The following is a 22,476-nucleotide window of genomic DNA, read 5'->3' as shown; positions in this document are numbered from 1 at the left end:
TGGTTCCTACACAAAAATATTGCTGTGAAAATGAATGAGTCCACGTGTGTATTATGCTCAGCCTGGCATTAGCAGATGTTATTGTCTATTCAGTTCTAAAAAAACCTTACGTCTCTCTCTCATGCATCCGGCTGCCTGTACTTTGTAATATTTTAAGTTCTGGCTCTGTCACTTACTAGGTGTGCACCCTAGGGAAAGTTATTTAATATCCTTGAGGCTCAGTTTCCCATTGTATAAATTGGGGGCAATAATGATTACTTCCAAAAGTTGTTGTGAGGATTAAATATTAATGTTTTTAAAGTATCTCACACATGGAAATACTTAAGTACATGGTAGTTTTTATTTTATCATCTGTAAAAAATGGGATAAGAACAACCCCTGATCTGTGTATCTTACAGATTTTTGTAAGAAGAATGTACATGTAAAAGCAGTATAAAGCAGTATCAGGAAGTTATACACTGAGGAGAATGTAGTGCCTTATGCGATTGTTAATAAATTACTGCCTTTACCATTAGGAAATTGCAGACCGGTCAGTCTAAACAAATCTACCCAAAGCTTGCTTGAGAATAGTTTTTTAATTGACTGAAAACTGCTTTCCAAGTTTTTAGTTTTTAAACAAACCAATATAGGTTGGTAACTAGTAAATTAAGATGTCACTTTATAGTGGGTAGATTTTTGGGGAAGTCTTTGTGGCTTGGGTTTTCTTCCATTTTAATTTAGTAAATACTAACCTGTGTTAGTCCTTGTGGTACTTAAAAGTCTTCTGCATTTCAACCCAAAAGGGATGAGTTCAAGGCACTCCTGGGTTTGAATATAAACACACAAGAGGACTCCCCTTCCTTGAGAGTGGGGTCTGACCTCTAAGGATGTATTTTTCTTTCATATTTCACAACTCGCAAATATAAGTGAGTCCTTCCTGAATTATTTTACATGGGAGTCCCAGAATTTCAATTTTAACTTACTGAATTTGAGGGAAATTGCTTTTTCCTTCTACAGTGCTATTGCAATTCACCAAATAATAATCTCTTTCCTGGAAGTTACCACAACTCTCCACAACGGGAACAATCTAAAAACATGTCCCTTTCTTGTTTTTAACTGCAACAAATGCTAAAATAGCTACCTGTCTGATGTGAAAGTGAATAAAGCCGGACACAGAAGTGAATTAAGATTTCCTCCCAGGAACAGTTCCCACCTGGTCAGTTTGATCCCTCTCATTCCTTTCTCTCCTCAATTAGATTTGGCACTACTGTAACCTGGAATGCACTTTTGAATATTTTGGTTTTCCATTGAAATGCTTACAGCCCAATAGTACCTGCATAAGACTGGGGATCAATAAATGGTTTTTAAGGAAGTTTATTTAGTCTTTGCAATGATGTCTTTTGTAGTGAAATTTCAGTTGGAATCTTCTACTCAATTGTTTTGTTCTCCTTAATAACAAGATTAGAAGGTGTTTTTTTTCTTTCTGGCAGAATAAAATCAGCATGTCCTGGTGAAAGCTTAGGAAAAGTATAATTGATGTATTTTTGAAATGCCGCCCTGGTTTCCTCTAGTTCCTCCTCCAGGAAATCCTTCCAGTTTGTCATGATTCCCAGTTGTTTCGCTAAGGACAGCAGCTCCTCCTGGGTGTTAACCAGTTTATCCATCACATTGCCAAGAGTGGCTTGATGTGTTTTCTCTGCTTCTTGAAGCACTTCCTGTACCTCTTCTTGCCTCTGCCTTTGAGCCATACCATAGTAGATGTTCATTTGATGTTCTTTTGCCTTTATCAATTGGTCCACATTTGATTTCTGGTCCTTAATAACTGCCACACCAGTATTCACAAGTTCCTCAATGGCTTTGCTACAAAAGATAGTATGGATTTATAAGTTAGAAGGATTACCTACTTAAAAAAAATGATTTTGTCTCTAACCACAGATGTATAAGAAATCACGACATTGTCCAGATAAGCCACCAGCCTGAGACAGACTGGTATACATGAACTTCTGGATTGCATTAGCTGTTAACCATCAAAAAATATTTTTAAGAGTGGGGAGGGTGCCCACTGACTTCCCTGCTGGGCTTGGGCAAAACCACTAATCTAACGTAATGGCAACTTTAGGGACCTGGGTCCACATTGTCCAGGAAAATATAAATTCATTGTGCTTAAAAATGAGGAAATAGGGTCAGAGTTCCAAACCCCCAGAGAAAGTTTTTCTTTATATCAATCCAGCTGCTTACCTTTAGCCAGAGGACAGAAAACTTTACACTCACAGGTTAGATTTAGCTTTAATCTTGATTTTATCTGACAGCTGCCTCAAACTTTTTAATCTCAGGATCCCTTTACACTTGGAAAGTTATTGAGAAACCCAAAGAACTTTTGTTTTTATGAGTTGTATCTGTTGACATTAACAGTATTAGAAACTAAAAGTGAGACATTTAAAAAATATTTATTAATTCATGTAAAGTAAAACAAATCCATTATACATTAACACAATTTTTTTCTTATAAAAAACACATTTTCCAAAACAATAAAATATTTGGTGAGGAGAATGGCATAATCACACATATTTTTTTTTCTGCAAAACTCTTTTACATCTGGCTTAATAGAAAATAAGCTGAATTTTCATATTGTTTCAATCTGTTGTGATATCGCACATCATAAAACCCCTGGAAAATGCCATTTTACATTCATTGGAGAAGGAGTGAAAAAGGCCTTATTAAAGGGTCTCAGGGACCCTGAAAGAGCCTTGGACCACACTTTAAGAATCCCTGCTGGATGAGTCATAGACCTCTGCCTATGTATGTAATTATATAAAATTTGTAACAGCTAACAGTATGATCTCTCACCATGTGCCAAGCAGGTCGATGAACAGTCTGTGCATATGTTAACTCAGTGACTCCTCAAAAATGACCCTGTGAGATGGTTCTGTTATTATGCTTACTTTATGATGAGGATACTGAGGCTCAGAGAGTTTATGTAACTTGCCCAAGTTCACTTAATTAGTAAAAGTGGCAAAACCAGCACCATAACCCAGGCAGTCTGAGTCCAGGGCAAAAGCTCCTACCCACTGTGACACACTTCCAGTAGATTTCTGCAGTTAACCTAGTCTGAGCAGAACCTCTAAAGATGTGAGGATTAAAAATATCTGCAAACGTTCGATTCAAATAGTTATGGTTGTTAATAAAAGTCCCTCGCCTCAGCCTCCCAGTCTAATCCAGGCTTTCCAAGATTTACCACCTGCCCTATCTTATAAATTCCATCCTCCAAAATGCAATTCCTCATCTTCTCTGGTTCTTTCAACTTGACTTTCAAACTTGACAGACTTAGCCTCTTAGATACTATGCTATTTCTTTTCTTCCTTTTCCCACCAACTAGGCTCTATCCATTATTAATGACATGGGCTAATGTTCATGGGTACTTACTGTGTCCCAGGGACTGTGCTACTCACTCTACATGCATTATATTTCATTTAATTTTCTCAAGAACCTACTGAAGCTGGTACTATTTTTATTTATTACCTATTATTATTCCCACGTAACACGACAGAAAATTGAGGCTTAGAGAGATTAAGTTGCTGTTCAATGTCACACAGTTGAGCAAATGGGAGAGTTCTTGCCCTTAACCATTACCTGCTTCAATCTCATGACAGGTCACTATAAATGTTTTGTCAGAATTTATAATACAGTGAAGATAACATCTAGAATTGTTATTCTGGTAACAGTGGGTTAACCGAATTTTAGGGGATGAGGTAGAGAGACCAATTAGTATCATTTTATAATATTCTAGAGGTGCAATAAAGAGGGTTTGAACTAATGACAAATAATTCAATACTTTATTAGAGAGAGGGGTAGGAAGAGGCAGAGGAAGGGATAAACCCAAGAAATATCACAAAGTCACAACTCCCAGAATCTGTGACTGCTAGGATATAGGAGATGCAGAAGAAAGAGGAATCAAAACCAACTTCCTGATTTTCAACCTGGGTTGCAGAAGAATGAAGCTGCTGTTATTAGAAGTAATGCCGTCGATAGGGTTGGGTAGTGCCTCCACACACATCCTTACAATTTAGTCTGATGTTTTATAAGATCTTTGTGTTCTTGGTGAGATTGTAAAGGTGATGATCAGGGCCCCTGGGGTCTAGATCAGAATCTAGAGCTGGAAGGAGACTCCTTGACTCAGCCCTAAATCCTCAAAAAGGAAGATGTGCTCCCTTGGTGTCCTCCTCTAGAGCCTCAGCTCTGTCACAAGCAGGTATGAGCTCCCTGCCAGGTCACTTGGCTTTCTCCTCACCCCCACGCAGGAGATGTTCATCTACAGGCTGAATAGAAGGCTTCACCTGAGCTGACTTCAGGTAAAACTGATCCAATAAATTGTATCTTGGACAACTCCAACTCCCAACCCCAATGACAGTTCCTTTTAAACTCCCCGATATCAAAATCTGTTCTCACTATAAGGATCTATTTTTCTTTTTTTGAATGTCCTCTCCACCTTCTCCCAGCCTGCCTTTGACCCTTTGGGATTCACACTTTTTGGCTTAAGGTCAGGGTGTCTCTGAATTTTATTCTGATGATTTCCTTGAAGTTGTGGAATTGGAGCCAGGAGTGAATGGAGGGTGTAGACTGGGGTACCTGTTTATCTTTGTATCTCCCCTACCTAGCATGGTGCCTGGTATGGACACAACAGGCAATCAAAGAATGTGTGAATAAGTAAACGGGGAATCCAGATGTAGTTCTCTCTTGTACATTTTGTTGTGCCAAATAATACCAAATTTTAAAACAGCTAAATTGGAGCATTACAAAAGTTTAAAAGAATTCATACTTATAAAGGAGCCTTAACATAAGCAGAATATTTGCCATAGGAAAATAGTCTATTCTTGTAGTTTACAGGTATTTAAAAAATTTTTTGACTTATACAAATTAGTCTACCTGCATTTTTTCCCCCAAAAGAGGGCCTACAAAGCATATTGTATTAGGAAGGACTGAAGGAACTGTGAATATTAGTACTTTTTTGTTTTTACTTCCTTTTTCCAAACTAAATGTTGGATATAATCTCTCTCCTCAAATATTCAAAGGATCACTGTGCATACAGGAGGGCAGAGCCAGAAGCCCAGGATGGAAGTAAAGGTGAGACCCAGCATATTCTGGACCCACATCAAGAAGAACATGACAAGTGGAGGTGTTCAGCGCTTGAACCAATCACTCAACCAGCAGTAACACTCCTGTCATAGGAGGAGGCACACCAGTGACTGCTGGCATTCAGCAGAAAAGATGACAGGTTCAACTCCATAACCTTTAACACCCATGCCAATATGAAGTGAATGTCTAGGTTTCTTTCAAGTAAGCAGTGAGGTCCATCTGCCACTTGCATCTTTAAGAAGCTATATACTTGGGAATACACACCATATTTAAGGGTGGTACTGGGCAGAAATGCAACTGTTTTCAAAATAGTTGTAGTGTTTGCTCACATCTACAGGATTCAGTCTGATATTTAAAACAATTGATTCTTGGAGAGTGAAAACAGGTTACAGAATAAAAATATAATCTAATATCTAATAACTCAATCTTGCCAGGTTGGGGAAAAAAATAAAGCATGGGAAATCCATACTAGTGATAGATTTGTCCTTTGCGTACTTTAGAACCTCTCTTAGCTCTTCTTCTTGTTATTTCTGGGAGGCTATTGAAATGCTACAAGATATATTGCTCACAGGTTTAAAGAAAAACATCAGTAGGTGTTCTCTCACTTCTACTTATTAAGTGAATGTTTCATTTTCCTTATGTATGTTGCTAACAGCCATCAACCTCCTTTTTATGCCCATCAATAAATATCCTGTATCTTAAGACAATAAGAACCAGTGCTTCATTTCCCCCATAGGCAATTCCTAGATTATGAAGTGATTTGTTCCTAAAATTCATCTGTACATAAAGTGTTTGGAGCAATGTTGAACACAGCACATCGTATGCCTGGTTAGCCCATAATAAGCTATTAATCCATTTTTTATTAGAACTGCAGGGCCATTAAGTATAGCATCAGGTATAACCATTGTGCTTACATGGAAAATATATTCTGGTTTCCACCTGGCACACTGGGAACTCATGGCTCCCTGGTTTGGCAGTAGGATTGATGATACCCCTGAGCTGGGGCTGTAGGTATTATAGAAGTTAGAGGTGTGGGCATTGGCAGTGCATTTATATATCAGAGTTATTAATACTCTTGAACCTAACCTTGGCGCTGCCTCATTAAACATCACACCTTCTCCTTCCATGTCTTTGCTCATTCTGTTCTCATTCTTTTGCCTGTCTCACAAAAGAGACCTCCTACTTCTCCGAACCCAAGACAAACTTCCTCTAAAAAACCTGCCTCACCACATATCCCACCCACATTTTGCTTGATCTTCCCAACTTTGGAGCCTTCCAGTACCTCTGATTTATTTGTAGCGGTCCATCCAGCCTTGCTAATATGGGGCAGCCATGCTTTGGTTACTTCCTGTAATGTCGAGAAAGGGCCCTTATTTCTTTGTGCAAGAGCTTCAGTGCCACATCCACGGAAGGCACTGGTGAAGAGGACAGACCCTCCAGATAACCCACATAACTTCTTCACCCATAGAACAGTGTAGCATAATGGAAGATCACACACTTTGGCATCACACAGGCCAGGGTTCAAATCAGGTCCTGTCACCTCCTTTCCATGTGACCTTTGGCAGTTTGTTTAGTTTCTAAAACTCAGAATCTTAATTTGAAGATGTGCAGAATGACAGAATCCCCCAAGAAGGGATATGAAGACTCAATGAGAATTACACAAATGGCCTTGCATGTGCTGGGTGTTGAATAAAGGGTAGCTCTCATTAGAAATTACAGCCATGACCACAAATAGTCCTGAGTGGTCACTTAATTCATGCTTGCCTTGGGCTAGAAACAATTAGAACCTTTCCAAGGAGAGATGTTTGTATTTTTCAAAAAAACTATAAGAGTCCAATGTCTCCTCAGTAATCCATTTAGAATCCAATCACCTCATCCACAAAAAAGTTTTTTGTACATTAAACAAATTTCTCATAATATGTAAGTGTTCTGAATCCTCAAGTCTGGTGAAAGTTTATAGCCAAATAAAAGCTCTATGGCAGAATTCTAAACAGTGGTCTCTCTCCATGTATTAGTTTCTGCAAATGCTCTAAAGAACACCGGAATCTAGTAATGTCTAGAAATAAGATCTGGTGTGCTGCACAGTGAGTTTGGCTGATTGGAGAAAATTTAAACCATTTTTCAATAAATGTTTAAAGAATGCCTATAATGTGCCAGGCTCTCTTCCAGGCACTTGAGAAACGTTAATGAACAAAATGGACATTCTAGTTGGATATATTTAAACAACAGACATGGCAGTTCCCTAATTTTAGCATACTGATTCAATAAAAGGTGGCCATTGAAAACTTTCCATTCATACCCATAGAGGAAAGGGCTGGAGGGGGTGCCAAAGCAATAGAGCAAGGCAGGGAGCAGGAGACTGCAAGTGTGTGTGAGGAGGGACCCAGAGGCTTCTACAGGAGGGCAGAGCTCCTGCAGATGATGGGGGGAAAGGGAAGAAAGGAGAAAAGGGTGCATCTTCCACTGCACTGGACCACAACTCATTCTCTAACCTTCTCTTGAAATCCTCTCTCACCTTTTCATTCTACCTCCACCACGATTATAGTTTATGCAGGAAGGCAGGTACCACTGAAACTGCCAGAGCTGCAGCCCTCAATCTGATTTATCTGTACCTCCTCCAGGATTTTACCTTTGACCCTGTTCTAAACAGTTCTAATGAGAAAGATTTTACCCACGAGTTACACACAAGTGGATTCATTTGTTAAGCAAAGCAGCAAAGCAAAAGAACAAGCCACAGGTCTCAGTCTTGGTTCTGCTGCTACACCAGTGATCTTGGCAGGTCACTTAATATCTGGAAATCATGGTTTTCTCTTGTACCTGGCTAATCCTTGGGCTCCTGACTGATGTCCTGTTCCATCAAATACATGCATAGAAATGGTTACCTTGGTATTCTTAAATTTTTATTGTAAATATATATATGTCTGCAAATGATGTGAGGAAGCACTAGTCAAACCAAGACTTGTAAAAAACAGACAAATGAGATTGCATCAAACATAAAAGCTTCTGCACAGCAAAGGACACAATCAACAAAGTGAAGAGACAACATACAAAATGGGAGAAAGTATTTGCAAACTTAAGCATCTGACAAGGGGCTAATATCTGGAATGAATAAGGAACTCAAACAACTCAACAGCAAAAAAAACCAAACCAAACCAAACAAACCCAAGTAACCCTATTACATACAAAATGGGAGAAAGTATTTGCAAACTTAAGCATCTGACAAGGGGCTAATATCTGGAACGAATAAGGAACTCAAACAACTCAACAGCAAAAAAAACCAAACCAAACCAAACAAACCCAAGTAACCCTATTAAAAAAATGGGCAAATGAGCTGAATAGACATTTCTCAGAAGAAAACATACAAATGGCCAACAGGTATGTGAAAAAATGCTAAACATCACTAATCATCAGGCAAATGCAAATTAAAACCACAATAAGATATCATCCAATTACTCCAGTTAGAATGGCTATTATCAAAAAGACAGAAAACAACAAATATTGGTAAGAGTGTGGGGAAAAGAGAACTCTCATGTACTGTTTGTGGGAATGTAAGTTAGTACAGCTATTATTATGGAAAACAATATGGAGCTTCCTCAAAAAATTAAAAGTAGAAGTACTATATAATCCAGCAATCCCACTATTGAGTATATATCTGAAAAAAATTAAATTAATGTATTGAGAAGACAACTGCAATCCCATGTTCATTGCAGCACTATTCACAATAACCAAGAGATGGAATCAACCTAAATGTCCATCAACGAATGAATGGGGGGGAAAAAAGTGATATATATATATATATATATATATATATATATATATATACAGAATGGAATACTATTCAGTTATAAAAAAGAATGAAATCCTGTCATTTGCAGGATGGAACTGGAGACCATTATGTTAGGTGAAGAAAGCCAGGCACAGAAAGACAAATACTGCATGATCTCACTCATAAGTGGAATCTAAAAAAAAAAAAAAGTGGTTCTCACAGAAGTAGAGAGCAGAATGGCAGTTACCAGAGGCTGGAAGGGGAGGAGAGAAGAGGTTGGTCAACAGGTACAACAAAGTTACAGTCAGAAAGAATAATGTTCTGGTATTCTAGGGTGACTACAGCTAATAATAGTGTATTGTACATTTCAAAATGGCTAGAAAAGAGGATCTTGAACATTATTACTGCGAAGAAAAGATAAATCTTTAGGCAATGGATATACTAACTTTCTGGAGGGGATCATTATACAACATATGCATGTACTGAAAGAACACACTGTACCCCATAAACATGAACAATTAAATATACAATTAAAAAATATATATATGATCTGATTTATGTAAAAATGATTTGCAATTATGCATACATATACTGCTATAAATATATCAAAAGGGCATGGAAAGATACAGACCCTGTTATTTAAAATGATTGTCTCTGGGAAGCACAGTGTAGGTGGGGAAGCAATGAGACAGGACTTGCAATTTTTACTCTATGGATTTCTATAACGTCAACTTCTTTTGCAACATATATTACTTGTGTCCTAAGAAAAAGACCAAAAAGTTACACATCAACAAGAGTGTATGATCTAGGCTAGAGAAGATGACGATTGTCTTTTATGTGTTATGGGAAAATGTTTCTTGATTTCTTTCCTCAGCCTCTTAAAACTGGTGATACAGAATGAAAAACAAATTTAGAAGAGTAGTTATATGTTGATGGGGGAGAAAGGAAATGTGATTGAGGAAGAATACATGGGAGCTTCAGAGTGTTGGCAATTTTCAATCCCTTAAGGTCCTTGAGTATTTTTATGTTACTATTTCTCTCTCTCTCAAATATATATTATTCTCTATGTTTGATAAGTTCCATAATAAAAATGTGAAAACACAAAAACTAGGCAATATCCATCTATGTACCTTAACCTTATTCCCTTCTCCAAGTTGATTGTGATAGAGTAAGAGACTAATCTGCAAATGTTCTCTGGAATACCTTCTCTGGGCTGAGATTGCGTCCTGGGCGATCCGCCTCTCTTCAGCCCTGGCTTTGTTCACAGCCTCCACCTTCTCCCTGTGGCACTCCATCATAATCCTTTGAATTCTATGGACCATGCGTTGTTCCGCAGCTGAGTGCTCTCTCATCATTTCGTCGTCCATGTTTTTATACATCTCTATCTTGGTTTTAGCTGCCATTATCTTAAGCAACAGCAAAAATAGGTTTAGATATTACAGATTTGAGATTTAAAAATGCACTCTAAGAGGCTACTGAAATCATAGTTTTGTCTACCTTATAGAACATGCACCTGTTAACATTGAGGATTTGAAAGAAGAGTGTATATGATGTAGAAAACTTCATTTATAGATAAGTAAAACCAAAAATATACCGACTATGTAGGATAAATATAGATAGATAGATAATATTGAAAGGGAATATGGAAAAAGGAAAATAGTTGAGTTAGAGGGTAGGGTTAAAGGTCTTTTTTTCCTTGATTGTCCAAATATTCTAGGATGTACTATCATTATACACAATTAGTAATACATAACACAATTCAACTGTAGTAAATAAGTCCAGGAAGATGGCAGAAATAATTATTATGCCTCCTAACTGTCTCCTGGGTAGGACTGAACCTGAGACTCCAGGCAGAGAACAGTTGCACATTATTGCAGTCACAGGAAGTTGCTTGCCAGTCTGACTGTTGTTGGAGCATTCCAGCTAATTAGTGTTGAGGGGCCCTTTCTCGTTCGTGGAAGGGACTGGAACAAGAGCTCCACTGCCCTGGGGAAGAGGATCTACAGATGGCCTTTGACCAAATAATGAGAGGAAGCACTAGTATAACCAAGACTTGCAGAAAACAGACTCACAAATAGTCCTAAAAGAAAACCCTGTCACCAATTTGGAAATGCCTACTAACTCCACAATGTGCCCAGGTGCTACAAACACAAGAAGGCTGGGATCCTTGTCAGGGGACTCACTGTCTAGTGGAGGAGACCAACAACCTAATCATGCAAGAAGTATTGTAACAGAAATATATGCAAGAAAAGAGGAGCAATGAATTCTGTCCAGGAGTTTTAACACTGTCATTTAAAAATAAATTTTGATCTCTATTTTAGACATCAATAGAATGCAAAGAAATTTAGTTATTTCACTGAAGAACTAGGGATATAAACAAGGATTCTCAACTGCCACTTCATTGCTTGCAGTGAAACTGGAATCCTTCCAGAGATTCACCAATTTATTTTCATTCCAGAGACACTGTACAGTCATACAAGGTAGAGTAGTGGGTTTTCCTCATCTCTTTTTTTTTCACTTTTTTAAAAAATAGATGCAGAATCCCTTCCTCAAATGACATCTGACCCAGAGTGAAAAGGAATAAAACCAGAGTTCTACTGGCTGAAGATCACTCAACACCCTTTAACACCATTTCTGTGGGGGCTCCTGAGGGAGTCAGCTCAGCTCCATTTACAGTGTATCCAGAGAGAATTCTCAGGGGAAGCTGAGAGTCAAGAGAATGCTAAGTTTCAAGGGAAACTGAAATTGCTTTTAGTTTCTTAGAAAAATATTTCAACAATTAAAATATTTCTTAGACAGACCTTAGCTTTTTCAAGAGAGGGAAAGTTTTCAACTTCTCACGTTGGCTACTCCAAGGGTGAAAAAAAAAAAAAAATGAAACAGACAACAGAAATCAATTTTAAAAAAATCTCCAGAATGGCCTTCATTCATGTATTTAGAAAATCTTTTTAGAAAAAACATTACATGTTTAGAAATATTAGCTGGTTTTTCTACACTGCATAAGGCTTTGTCTCTTAAATCATTACAATTTTTTAATAAAATATTTTGAATGGAAATGTTTCTAAATGTCTTTAACACTTACCTTACTTCATAATAAGAATATAATGAAACACTCTAACATTTTGTTGATGATCTGGGTTCAGTAGACAAAGATGAATAATTGCACTGGGCTAAAAACTTCATATGGCACTTAATAATTGTTCAAGTTCATAGGACCATTTGTCTCTGTCACAAATAACTCCAGACTGCTTTGCTTTTTGATATTTGTTATCTGCTTCTTGTAATTTTTCTTGTTCTTCCCTCGCCATCAGGCTGAGGACTCCCTGTTCTGCTATCAGTGAGCTCCTTTTTGTCATTTCTAGTTTCCAGAATTTAATCTATTTTAGATTTGAAAAATCAAGTCCGTTGGGTTCAGGTTGTCAAGCAAGTGTAATACCTGTGTGTAATGATATCTGCATACATGTGGGATGGAGAGATACTGCTAGGGGTAATAATCCTGAGTTTTTCTCTTGTAGTCAGAGGCCTTTATTTAACACGTCAGGGGATATTTTAACTTATTTCTGGGTTTTCAGGTATATTTTTAGTAATTGAGACTGCTGGGTGTTTGAGCTTCAGATAGGTGAAGTGTTATCATAATATATTGCTACTCGAATCACAGAATTTAAAAGGGAGATATCAGCCCTTTATTTTGCCTAGGTTCTGAACCAGGATTCAGAGAATTAAACTCAGTCCCCCTTTTATGTAATGATTTAGTAAAACAAAAATCATTTTACTGCTTCACATGTGTCATACATATTTGAAGTTCCAAAAATAATTCAATAATCTACTGTTTGGCAGCGTTATTCAATGTAAGGTCTCCCCATTTGCTTTTACTGAAATGCATTTTGAGTGAGTCGGCCCACATTTTGAGATATTATAAGAAACAGCTTTATGAACTCTATCATGTTTACTGTACAGATGTTCGACAGGCATTTTTCACACAATGTCTCCCACAGAAGTTTCTCTCAGGTGTCACAGCTAGGAACATCTGAGCCTCTCCTGAGTACTTGCTTTGTTTTTACCTTATGCTCATGGTAACTCATGGCATTTTCCTCTTTGCACTGCCTGCCAGAAAGCTCAAGGCCCAGTTAGTGATAATTGTACAGAACTTCATGGCATACAAACATTTTTAAGTTTTAAATTCACCCATGACTTCATTATATTTCCTACTTTACTTTTTCTTTTCTTACTTTCCCTTAGTTTCCATTTTCTCATTTACTTTTTGATATTATCTTTGAATAAGGTAATATAAACATCTTTTCAAAATAGTATCTATCCATTGGATAAGATACTGAAATTTTAACAGCATGCATTGGGACATCCCTAACTCCTAACATTATATGAGAACAATACCTGGTGGTTTCTACATATTAGAATTTAATGATACTTGGTTCCAGAAGAACTTGGTTTTCTGCTGTATACTGGAAATCTCAAACTTTATTATGTGTGAAAAATCACTTCAGCTGCTGATTGAGTCTGTAAGTTAGGGTGGGGTCCAGGAATCTGCATGTTAAGCTCCAGGTGAATAGATTCTGATGTGGATGGTTTATAGGCACCCCCTTGAGAAGCAGTACTAATGTCTATGTCTGGGTATCCTACAGACACAACAGGTTAAAATAATAACCCTACACACCACTATTAAACAAGTCACTCCTTCATACACAAAAAATGTTCCTGAGATGTCGGTATAAAGGTAAATTCCCAACTCCTAGACCAGGATTTCAGAAAGGTCAACCTCCAACTTTTTCCTTTTAAATTTTCTCAGGACTTCTTTCTACTGAAGCACTAAGTGCATCAACTCCACCCAGAGGCTATATGGGGCATAATCAAATTGCATAAAGAAAGACCAGGATGTGGATTTCTTGAAACAGGCATCACCTTTTCCTTATATCTTCATAACCTAATGCCAGGAGTGATATTCAAAGTGTGTATCCACCAGTACCACTAGGGGCCACTGGTCTGAAAGGCCCCTGGCTGCAGCATTAGAGTAGGGTCCTAGAGCCCCCTGCCAAGCCATTAGCTATACCTTTAACTTACTGTTTTGAGAGAGGTCCAGAGGTCTGGGGGGAAGCGACTAAGGTGACAGTGGTGTCAGAGGGGTTGGAGGGTGGCTATTTATTAACCGATAGAGATATATTTCAATATTTTAATTACTGGTATGGCCATTCTGGTTCATGTCAGCTGAATAGCAGGCCTAAGACATGCTTTAAATACTCTCCACATTTTGAACTGAAGTAGGGGATGGGCAGTGTGGGCCACTGCAGCCAAGCCCTCAGAGACCATGATGCCTGGTTGAGGTAGGCCACTGGAAACAAGAAGGGAGTATCCCACTGTCTTTTAGGAACCCTAGGGAGGATTCCCTTTACCTGCCAGCAAGTCCTCTTAGGGCAACGACAGTCCATTTAATCTTCCCTAGCACAGATCTAATATATGGTAGGTGCTTATTGTTGAAACAATAAATAAATGGGCCCATAATACCCGAGCTGTTTATTAGTTATGTTCTTATTAAGTTAGGACACACCTGGGGCTGGGACTCTGCCACTTTCCTCCAGCCTCTGCCCGTGTATCATCACACCTGCACTGTTCCATCCTCTCCCTCCCTTGGCCAAAATGTGAAAAGAGTTCTTTACTTTTTCCTTTGAGCAGACTTCATAACCGAGGTACTGAACTAAACAATGAATCCTGGAGCCTCTGCCTGGAAAGTTTACTAGTAACCTAGAGTCATATGCTTGAACAGGTTACAGGTTAGAAAGAGTTCCCCTCATCTTGTGACCTATGGTCCTGCAGGAAATACTTGAAGAACAGCTCAGATGTTCCTCTTGGTAGTGCAGTAAATGCAAGTTTAGAAAGAAGGATGCAATCAGAGAGCCCAGGAAAAAGAAGAGAACAGCCTGCTCCATTTGTGCAACAACTACTTGAGCACCTACTAATTCAAGGCACTGTGCTGGTGGGCACAGGCCTAGTACCGTAAAGAGATGGACGTGCTGCAGTCATGCAGCAGAGTGAGACACTAAACAAGTGATTGCACAATCAATTATTTAATTGCAATAGTGATGACTGCTATGAAAGAGATCAGGGTGTCATGGATAGTGTGTGGGTGGCAGGGTTGGGTAGACCTTCCCTGGGGAAGTAAGTTACAGGGTTCTCCTTCACCCACTTATCACTGCTTAATAGAGCTCCGTGTCTCTTCTGTGAACCTCAGGGGCCTCCTAACCAACCTCTATGAAACACCAACTTAGATATTATTATTTTTTCATTCCCTTGCCAACTTAAGTACTTTATTATATACTTTTTTTTAACTAAAGTACTAAAGACAACAAACAAGCCAGTATAAAAAACCTGTAAATCTTTCTGATGTTCCTCTTCCAAAATGTGAATTTCAATTTTGTGTCTGGCATTTGCTTCTTCAAGTGCTTTCTCCACTGCTTGTTTTTGGAGTTCATTAGCCTTTGAAAGAAAAAGTCCATTTATCAATTAATACATCAGGATGAACATAGGGCAACCCATCATTATTTGGGATGTTGGTAAATCAGGTTTTCAATATTTTCAGTTTACTGAAAATTAGCAACCACCATGGTGTCCCTGATTACTTGCTTCATTCCTGTCTCAAACCTCCCATAGCAAACTAGCTGCCTTAGCCAGTGATGCCATAACACATCCCCAGCCTTGGCTAACGTCGCTGTTTAGGGAATTGCTAAACACAGGACAGCTTTAGAGTATTGTAGGCTGGTGGGTTGTCTTTTCTCTTTGGCACTTTATTTCTTTCTTAGTTGACTATCAAAGTAATACATGCTCATTGGAGAAAATCTGGAAAACAGAGGAGTGAAAAGATAAAGCTGGGTAAAAGTAAAAGATAAAGCTAGTTTTGTAAAGCTAGGAGGAGCTGAGTAGAAAGGTTGAGTACCATCCCAGATCCCGTGTGTCAGGTCTTCAGAAAGAAGTTTAATTACTTTAGGTGAAGAGAATACCCAGAACACTAGATAAACTTACATTCAAATTGTGGACTATTCAAAATAACATCCCCTTGTGAAGAGAATACCCAGAACACTAGATAAACTTACATTCAAATTGTGGACTATTCAAAATAAGAATATAATGAAACACTCTAACATTTTGTTGATGATCTGGGTTCAGGGTATTAGGGTATACAATAATTGATGGATCACAATTTGAATTTTATTACTAATAAAAATAGATGACTACTAAGATTTTGATGCATATTATCCTTTGCACTAGAGTATTTTGTGCATTCAAAATACTTTCATACAATGCATTTGCTGGCACTAATACTGGACAATTCCAGTAATATTTGCTATAATGTCCATTTTGTAATGAAACAGAAGTAATCTAAACAATGTGGCTTGATCTATGCACATGGCTTGTCCTGCCCTCAGAGAACTTTAATTCTCTTCAGAAAGTCACTCATTGTTATTCTATCTATGATTGGAAGAAGTGAGAGCTGTAGAATTGAGGCTTTGCTTCAGTTTGATGTCTTGGATCCCACTGTGAGCCCCAATATTCAAATTGGCCTTATGGCACTCAGCAGCCATAAGAACCCCCAGCAGTCAGGAGGACAAGGTATCAGGATTTTTGAGAGAGGGGCTGAAAAGGGTAGTAGGCCAGGATGAAGAATTGGGAAAAAACAAGCACTTAGTCCAGGGTCATTACATACTGCACAAATGGATGGCCTATATATTAAATGTTGGCCATAATAAACAATTATCAACAAGGGTGTATTCTTGTACCCTTTTTTCTTTTCTTTTTAGTTCTGGTTTTTAAAAGGAGAACAAAGCAAGCAGGAGTCATCCATATAGAGAGGGTGATTTAGAAGGCAGAAAGTTCCTGATGATGCCTGTTACTTACTAAGCACCTACTGCATGCCATGCACATTATTTCATTGAACTGTCTCAATGATCCTATAGAATGGGTATTATTATTATTATTCCTCTTTCACAGATGAAGAAGCCAAGACTACAGAGATTGAAGAACTTGACCAAGATCTCACAGCTAACTGGGATCAAGTCAGTTCTGTCTGACTCTGTAATCTGTGCTCTTGAGTACTATGCTATATTATTACTTCAGACAAATCCAAAATATGAAGGAAGTGGAAAGATGTATTTTAGGTTCATTTCTAATTTCTTTTACCTGAGTCCATACTTCAGCTTCTGCTTTTGCAATACGCTGTCTGAGCACAGCCTCTTGAAATTGCTTTTCCTTATTCAGAATATTTGCCCCAATATCTGTATGTTTGAAGAGAAATGATCACAAATCTCAAAGACTGTTTCTGGCTTTCCATTCCACCATTATTTAGTTATTTATGAGTGCTACCTAGGAGATATATCCTTTTAGGAGACATCAGTCTTTTCTTTAAAGATACCCATTGAAAGGGTAAGTTTTCCCCTAACTCATTAGGAGGGAACTCACAGCACTGTTGGGCCTGGAGAGTCAGCTGTTCTCCTCATCACACCTGGTCCATGCAGCAGGCAACCGGGGAAGTTAAATAAATGCCCCGCAGAAAGGGGCACATTTTGTACACACAAAGTAGAAAGGCGAGCGAATATTCAAGAGATGTTAGCACATGATGCAGTTCCCCTTGCCGGCTCCTGTCTGTTGCGGTGCTACCTCCATCAGGAGAGTGGAAGCAGAATGCCTTCTTTGACACATACCTTCAGTGTCTGGGTTTTCCTGTCTTCAGTGTCTGGGTTTTCCTGGGTTTAACAGCTTCAGTTTGGGAGTAAGCTAAGGGGTAGTATTTTATTATTTCTCTGTCAATGATCTAACTTGATTTTCAAATAATAATATTCCCCTAATAACATCCTCCATACCCAGACAAAGAAATGAAAGTCTAGAGAGGTTAGAGGGCCACACAATATCAGATAGCTAGGGACAGAGCTGGATGTGGAACCAAGATCTGAGCTCCTTGAGCTGGGCACAGGGTTTCTCCATTTTTTCCCATCAGAGTGTGTTGTCAGAGTTGGCTCCCAAACTGTTATGGGAATGACAGGCCCTTTGGGTCCTGAAATCACACACAGTGATCTTTCTCTCCAATCAAAACTCTTATAGTATTTATTCTTCATTCCACTCATTTTCCACATATTAGACTTGTTGAATCATTTTCATGCAATCAGGTCATGATCAACTCCCTAAAATTACAAAGCACATCTTATTCTGCAGTGTATCTCTCATGACGCCAAGTTTGGCAACAGCACAGATAAGATGTGTGCTTGCCTGCTCAACATCTCTTCTCTCCTTCGGGCAATAGAATCCATTTCTCTCAAGAAATTCCTCCCTCACTCCTGGTTGCTCTGGTGGGACTGCCAGTCGCAGCACCCAGCCTTCTTGGCCCTTTTTACTTCTTCCTCCAGGACACAATAATTGGCTCAGGATTAGGCACACCTCAAGCCTGGTCAAGCAGGCTCTTCCCTGGGATTTTATATAAGGGTGTAAGGAAAACATAGCTCTTTTTCCTCTGGGATATCTAGCTGGAGGTAGTAGATGCTTAGAGTTATTTGGATCCACATGCCTCCCTTCCCAGCTGCTAGAGTAAGCCTAGCTGCAATAGTGAGCCATTAAGCCAACTCGCTAAGACAGTAAGCATAGACAGATTGAAAGCCCTGACACTAGAATCCCCTTGGGTTTCTCTGTTAAAAGGGTCAAGAAATTCCATTTTATACATAGTCTATTCTGAGTTGTGTTTCTGTCATCTGCAATTGAAGAGTATATGTTTGGTGGCATATAGTCTCAGCTACTAGATCATCAGTAAGTCTTAAAACATAGGTCAGTAATTCACAACATGGAGGAAGTTAGAGAAAATTATGTTAAATGAAATAAGCCAGGCACAGAAAGAGAAATGCCACATGTACTTACTCATAAATGGGAGCTAAAAACCAAAAAACAACAAACAACAACAACTAATAAATAAAAGATACAACGATCATAATAAATCATAATAATACATTGAACTTTCAAAAGGAGAGAACAGAACTGAGGTTACCAGAGGTGGGAAAGGGGGAAGGGGGTTAGTGAGAAATTGGGAAAGGGCTCTAAAAAATGATTACATTGTGTAATGTTGAATATACTAATTAACCTGGTTTGAGCATCACATATTACACACAGTTACTGATATTCAATGCAGTACCCCATAGATATGTACAAACAATTATGTTTCAATAAAAAAATAAATGAAGTAAAAATGTTGACTTCCAAAAAAATCCCCCCAAAAACCAAAAAACATAAGGCAGTGAATACTATGGTATAGATGAACACATACTGTAAAAGCCCAACATCGTGTACATAGAATTATGAAAGATCTTCTAGGAAGAAATGTGACTAAGCATGGACCATCCGTTTGTTGAACTTCATAAAAATCTGATACAAGTGTAAGCTGTTGTTACTCCTTTTTCTGCTTAAACTCCATTATTTTATATTAGTTGTTCTCAAATCCAATTGTACAACAGGATTCCTGTAGAACTTTTTAAAAGAGCACATGCTGAAAAAGGAACAACTATTAATACAAACAACAATTTGGATGAATCTTAAGGGTATTGTGCTGAGTAAAAAACAGCCAATCTCAAAGAGTTACATACTGCATGATTCTGTTAGGTAGCATTTTCACAGTGACAAAAATTATGGAGACAGAACAGATTATTGGTTGCCAGGGGTTTGAATTAGGGAATAAGAGTGTGACTGTTAAGGGCTAACACAAGTGAGTTTTTTCTGGTCTCAAAGAGTTACATACTGCATGATTCTGTTAGGTAGCATTTTCACAGTGACAAAAATTATACAGACAGAACAGATTATTGGTTGCCAGGGGTTTGAATTAGGGAATAAGAGTGTGACTGTTAAGGGCTAACACAAGTGAGTTTTTTCTGATGGTGATGGAACAGTTCAATATGCTGATTGCGGTGACAGTTACAATAATATACATATGTAATAAATTTCATAAAACTATATAACAAGGAAAAAAGTGCATGTAATGTCTGTATCTTAGTTAATGGCATTGTAATGCCAATTTCCTTTTTTGGACAATGTATCAGGCTTATGTAAAATATCAATGGAAGAAGCTGGATGAAAGGTACATGGGAACTCTCTGATCTATTTTTGCAACTTGTGAATCAAACTATTTCAAAATAAAGTTATTAAAAAGTGTGAGAAAAAAATACATATGCTGAGGACTGACCCTGGAGGTTCTAATTTAGTAGGCCTGTGTCAGGTTAGTACTAAATCCAGTGGGTCTGTGTGTTTGGATATTAAAAATGAATTTTTCAAAGTTCTATAGTGCAGTGCTAGGGCTGAGAACTACTGTCCCATGAAATACTCATTAGCTCTATAGATATTTCAACATGCTTTTGATACTACTTATAAAGAACAGATTTTTGACTGTCTTGACTTAAAACAGTTCAATGACAGATATGGGTCACTGAATATAAAAGATTAATTTCTAACTAGATCAATTTAACATCCACTTAATCTTCCGATTAAGATATCCTATAAGGCACAATGAGTCAATCATTGAGGTACATCTAAGAATGGAGATACACTGTCCTGGGTATAAAATGTCAAGTCATTTTAGAGATTATAATTATTAATTCATACTAAGCATTTACTAAAAGTTAAAGTGAGTTTTGGTATTGATATTTCAAGAGGATGATTCTAATTTGATCTCACCCTGCATTTTAGTTTTTTTTTTTGAAACACCCTCCACTCTCTAGCTTCCTATATTTTTGAAGATCAGGAGTGAAATCAAATCACCATTAGTTTACCATGTTAAAGGAAGAGAGGATCAGAGAGGTATTCTGAGAGTCCTTAGGAAAACACTTATAAGGCTCAAAGTCAGATTGGAAACTTGTATGAGGATAAAAGAGAGAAGGAACCTGTAATCACAATTTGATTTGCTTATTTATTACATACACATGTATAACAAATATCTCATGTTATCTATAATTATTTACTTTTATGTCATCAGGTACTAATTAAAGGTAATAGTTTCTTTCACTCATTTATTATGATATTATTTAGAGCTCTTTCCTCTTCTACATGTATGGAAGGTCCCGTCTTAGTCTGTTTTGTGTTGCCAAAACAGTATACCAAAGACCAGGTAAGTTATGGAGGTTGGGAAGTCCAAAGTTGAGGGGCCACATCTGGGGAGGGCCTTGGTGCTGCATCATCCCGGATAGAAGGCAGAAGAAGGTCAAGAGAGCACAAGAGAGCAAGAGGGCCAAACTCACTTTTATAACAAGCCCACTCTCATGATAACTAAACTACTCCCACAATAACAACATTAATTCATTCATGAGGACAGGTCTTTCATAATCTAATCACCTCTCAAAGGTCATACCTCTCAACACTGTTGCATTGGGGATTAAGTTTTCAACACATGAACTTTGGAGCTATATTTAAACCATAGCAGTGGTTTGAATGTGGTCAAGGGTGAAAATAACTCACATATACTATTATGTGCCAGGCTTTATCATAGGTACAAATATTTCACTAAAGCCTCATAACAACCTGCAAGATAGGTGTTAATGTCCTTACTTACATATAAAGAAACAGACTGAAAGGCTACATACCCTATCCAATGCATATAATAGGTAAGTGGGGAAGCTGGATTCCAATCCACATTTTTTTCATGCCAAACAGATACCCCTGTAGGGACAAGCAACTCTGAACAGAGAAAAGCTGATAAAAGCATATGCAACAGGAAGAATGACATATAATGCTATGAAACATTAGAACAAAGGAAAATAATGAAGTCACTTACCCAGTATATCTTTGTGAGTGTAAAAGCGTGTCTTAAATGGCTTGTATTCATGGATCCGTTTGAAAGTTTCTCCAAAAGGGGCTGGTGGAATTACTTTATTACAAACAGCACAGCAAACAAAGTTTGTGTAATCTGGATTTCTGATCATAGCTAAATTTCGGATGTCCTACTTTTTTACTATTAAATAATGTTAGGATCAGAAAAAGTAGTTTTAAGAAAAACTAGAAGTTTAAGAAAGCTAGAAGAAGTTCAGGGTTTTAGGACAATGCTAGAGGCTGGTAAGGATTAAATGATTTGCCATGATTAGGTGGTGGTTATGTGCCTAACATAAAAGAATGGTACTAACAGCCTCCACCATATAAGTATGGGCACTGGGTTTGGGAAGATTTAAGCAGTTGCTCCCTCCCAGATTCTAGCTTGAAGTTGTTAACTTACTTAGCAACTGTTGCTAGGTAAGACAAGCTTTGCTCATAAAAGCAACTTGAAATAATAACAAAAGAGTGAATGATGCAAGCATTCATTTTTCTGATACTTTCTGTATTAGTTTCCTATTGCCACTGTAACAAATTAACACAAACATCATTGCTTAAATACAACACAAATTTATTCTCTTGCATTTCTAGAGGTCAGAAGTCTAAAATGAGTCCTATAGGGCTAAAAATCAAGATGTCAGCAGCGCTGGTTCCTTCTGGAGGCTTTAAAGGAGAATGTTTCCTTGCCTTTTCCAGCTTCTAAAGGCCATCCATGTGAAAGAAAGTGAGCCGAGATGCTGGGTACCATTCAAGCTTTATTAAAGAAG

The 22,476-nt window shown here is 38.0% G+C and overlaps 1 protein-coding gene across 1 annotated transcript; it reads right to left on the bottom strand.

Annotated features, from left to right (window-relative positions):
* Positions 1-1,177: 1,177 nt before the first annotated feature.
* On the bottom strand, positions 1,178-22,069 carry LOC103593411 (chromosome unknown open reading frame, human C6orf163). The gene is made up of 5 exons (XM_008576380.1): positions 21,678-22,069; positions 17,063-17,157; positions 15,257-15,364; positions 10,082-10,284; positions 1,178-1,839 (listed from the first exon to the last, which is right to left on the bottom strand). The coding sequence occupies exons 1-5, from the start codon at positions 21,823-21,825 to the stop codon at positions 1,407-1,409; spliced, it is 987 nt and encodes a 328-aa protein (XP_008574602.1). The 5' UTR covers positions 21,826-22,069; the 3' UTR covers positions 1,178-1,406.
* Positions 22,070-22,476: the final 407 nt, after the last annotated feature.

The sequence above is a fragment of the Galeopterus variegatus genome, unplaced genomic scaffold (genome assembly GCF_000696425.1).
Source record: "Galeopterus variegatus unplaced genomic scaffold, G_variegatus-3.0.2 Scaffold1342, whole genome shotgun sequence".
In the NCBI taxonomy this organism is placed as follows: domain Eukaryota; kingdom Metazoa; phylum Chordata; class Mammalia; order Dermoptera; family Cynocephalidae; genus Galeopterus; species Galeopterus variegatus.
Note: the sequence above shows the minus strand (reverse complement) of the source record. Positions and strands in the feature narration are given on the sequence as shown.

Excerpts from the sequence above, each read along its gene's own strand:
- LOC103593411 (XM_008576380.1), bottom strand. The coding sequence starts at position 21,825 with ATGATCAGAAATCCAGATTACACAAACTTTGTTTGCTGTGCTGTTTGT. Across the intron at positions 10,285-15,256 it reads AACATCAGAAAGATTTACAG|ATAATGGCAGCTAAAACCAA; the intron begins GTTTTTTATACT and ends CTGTTGCTTAAG. Across the intron at positions 1,840-10,081 it reads GCAATCTCAGCCCAGAGAAG|CAAAGCCATTGAGGAACTTG; the intron begins GTATTCCAGAGA and ends TATCTTTTGTAG.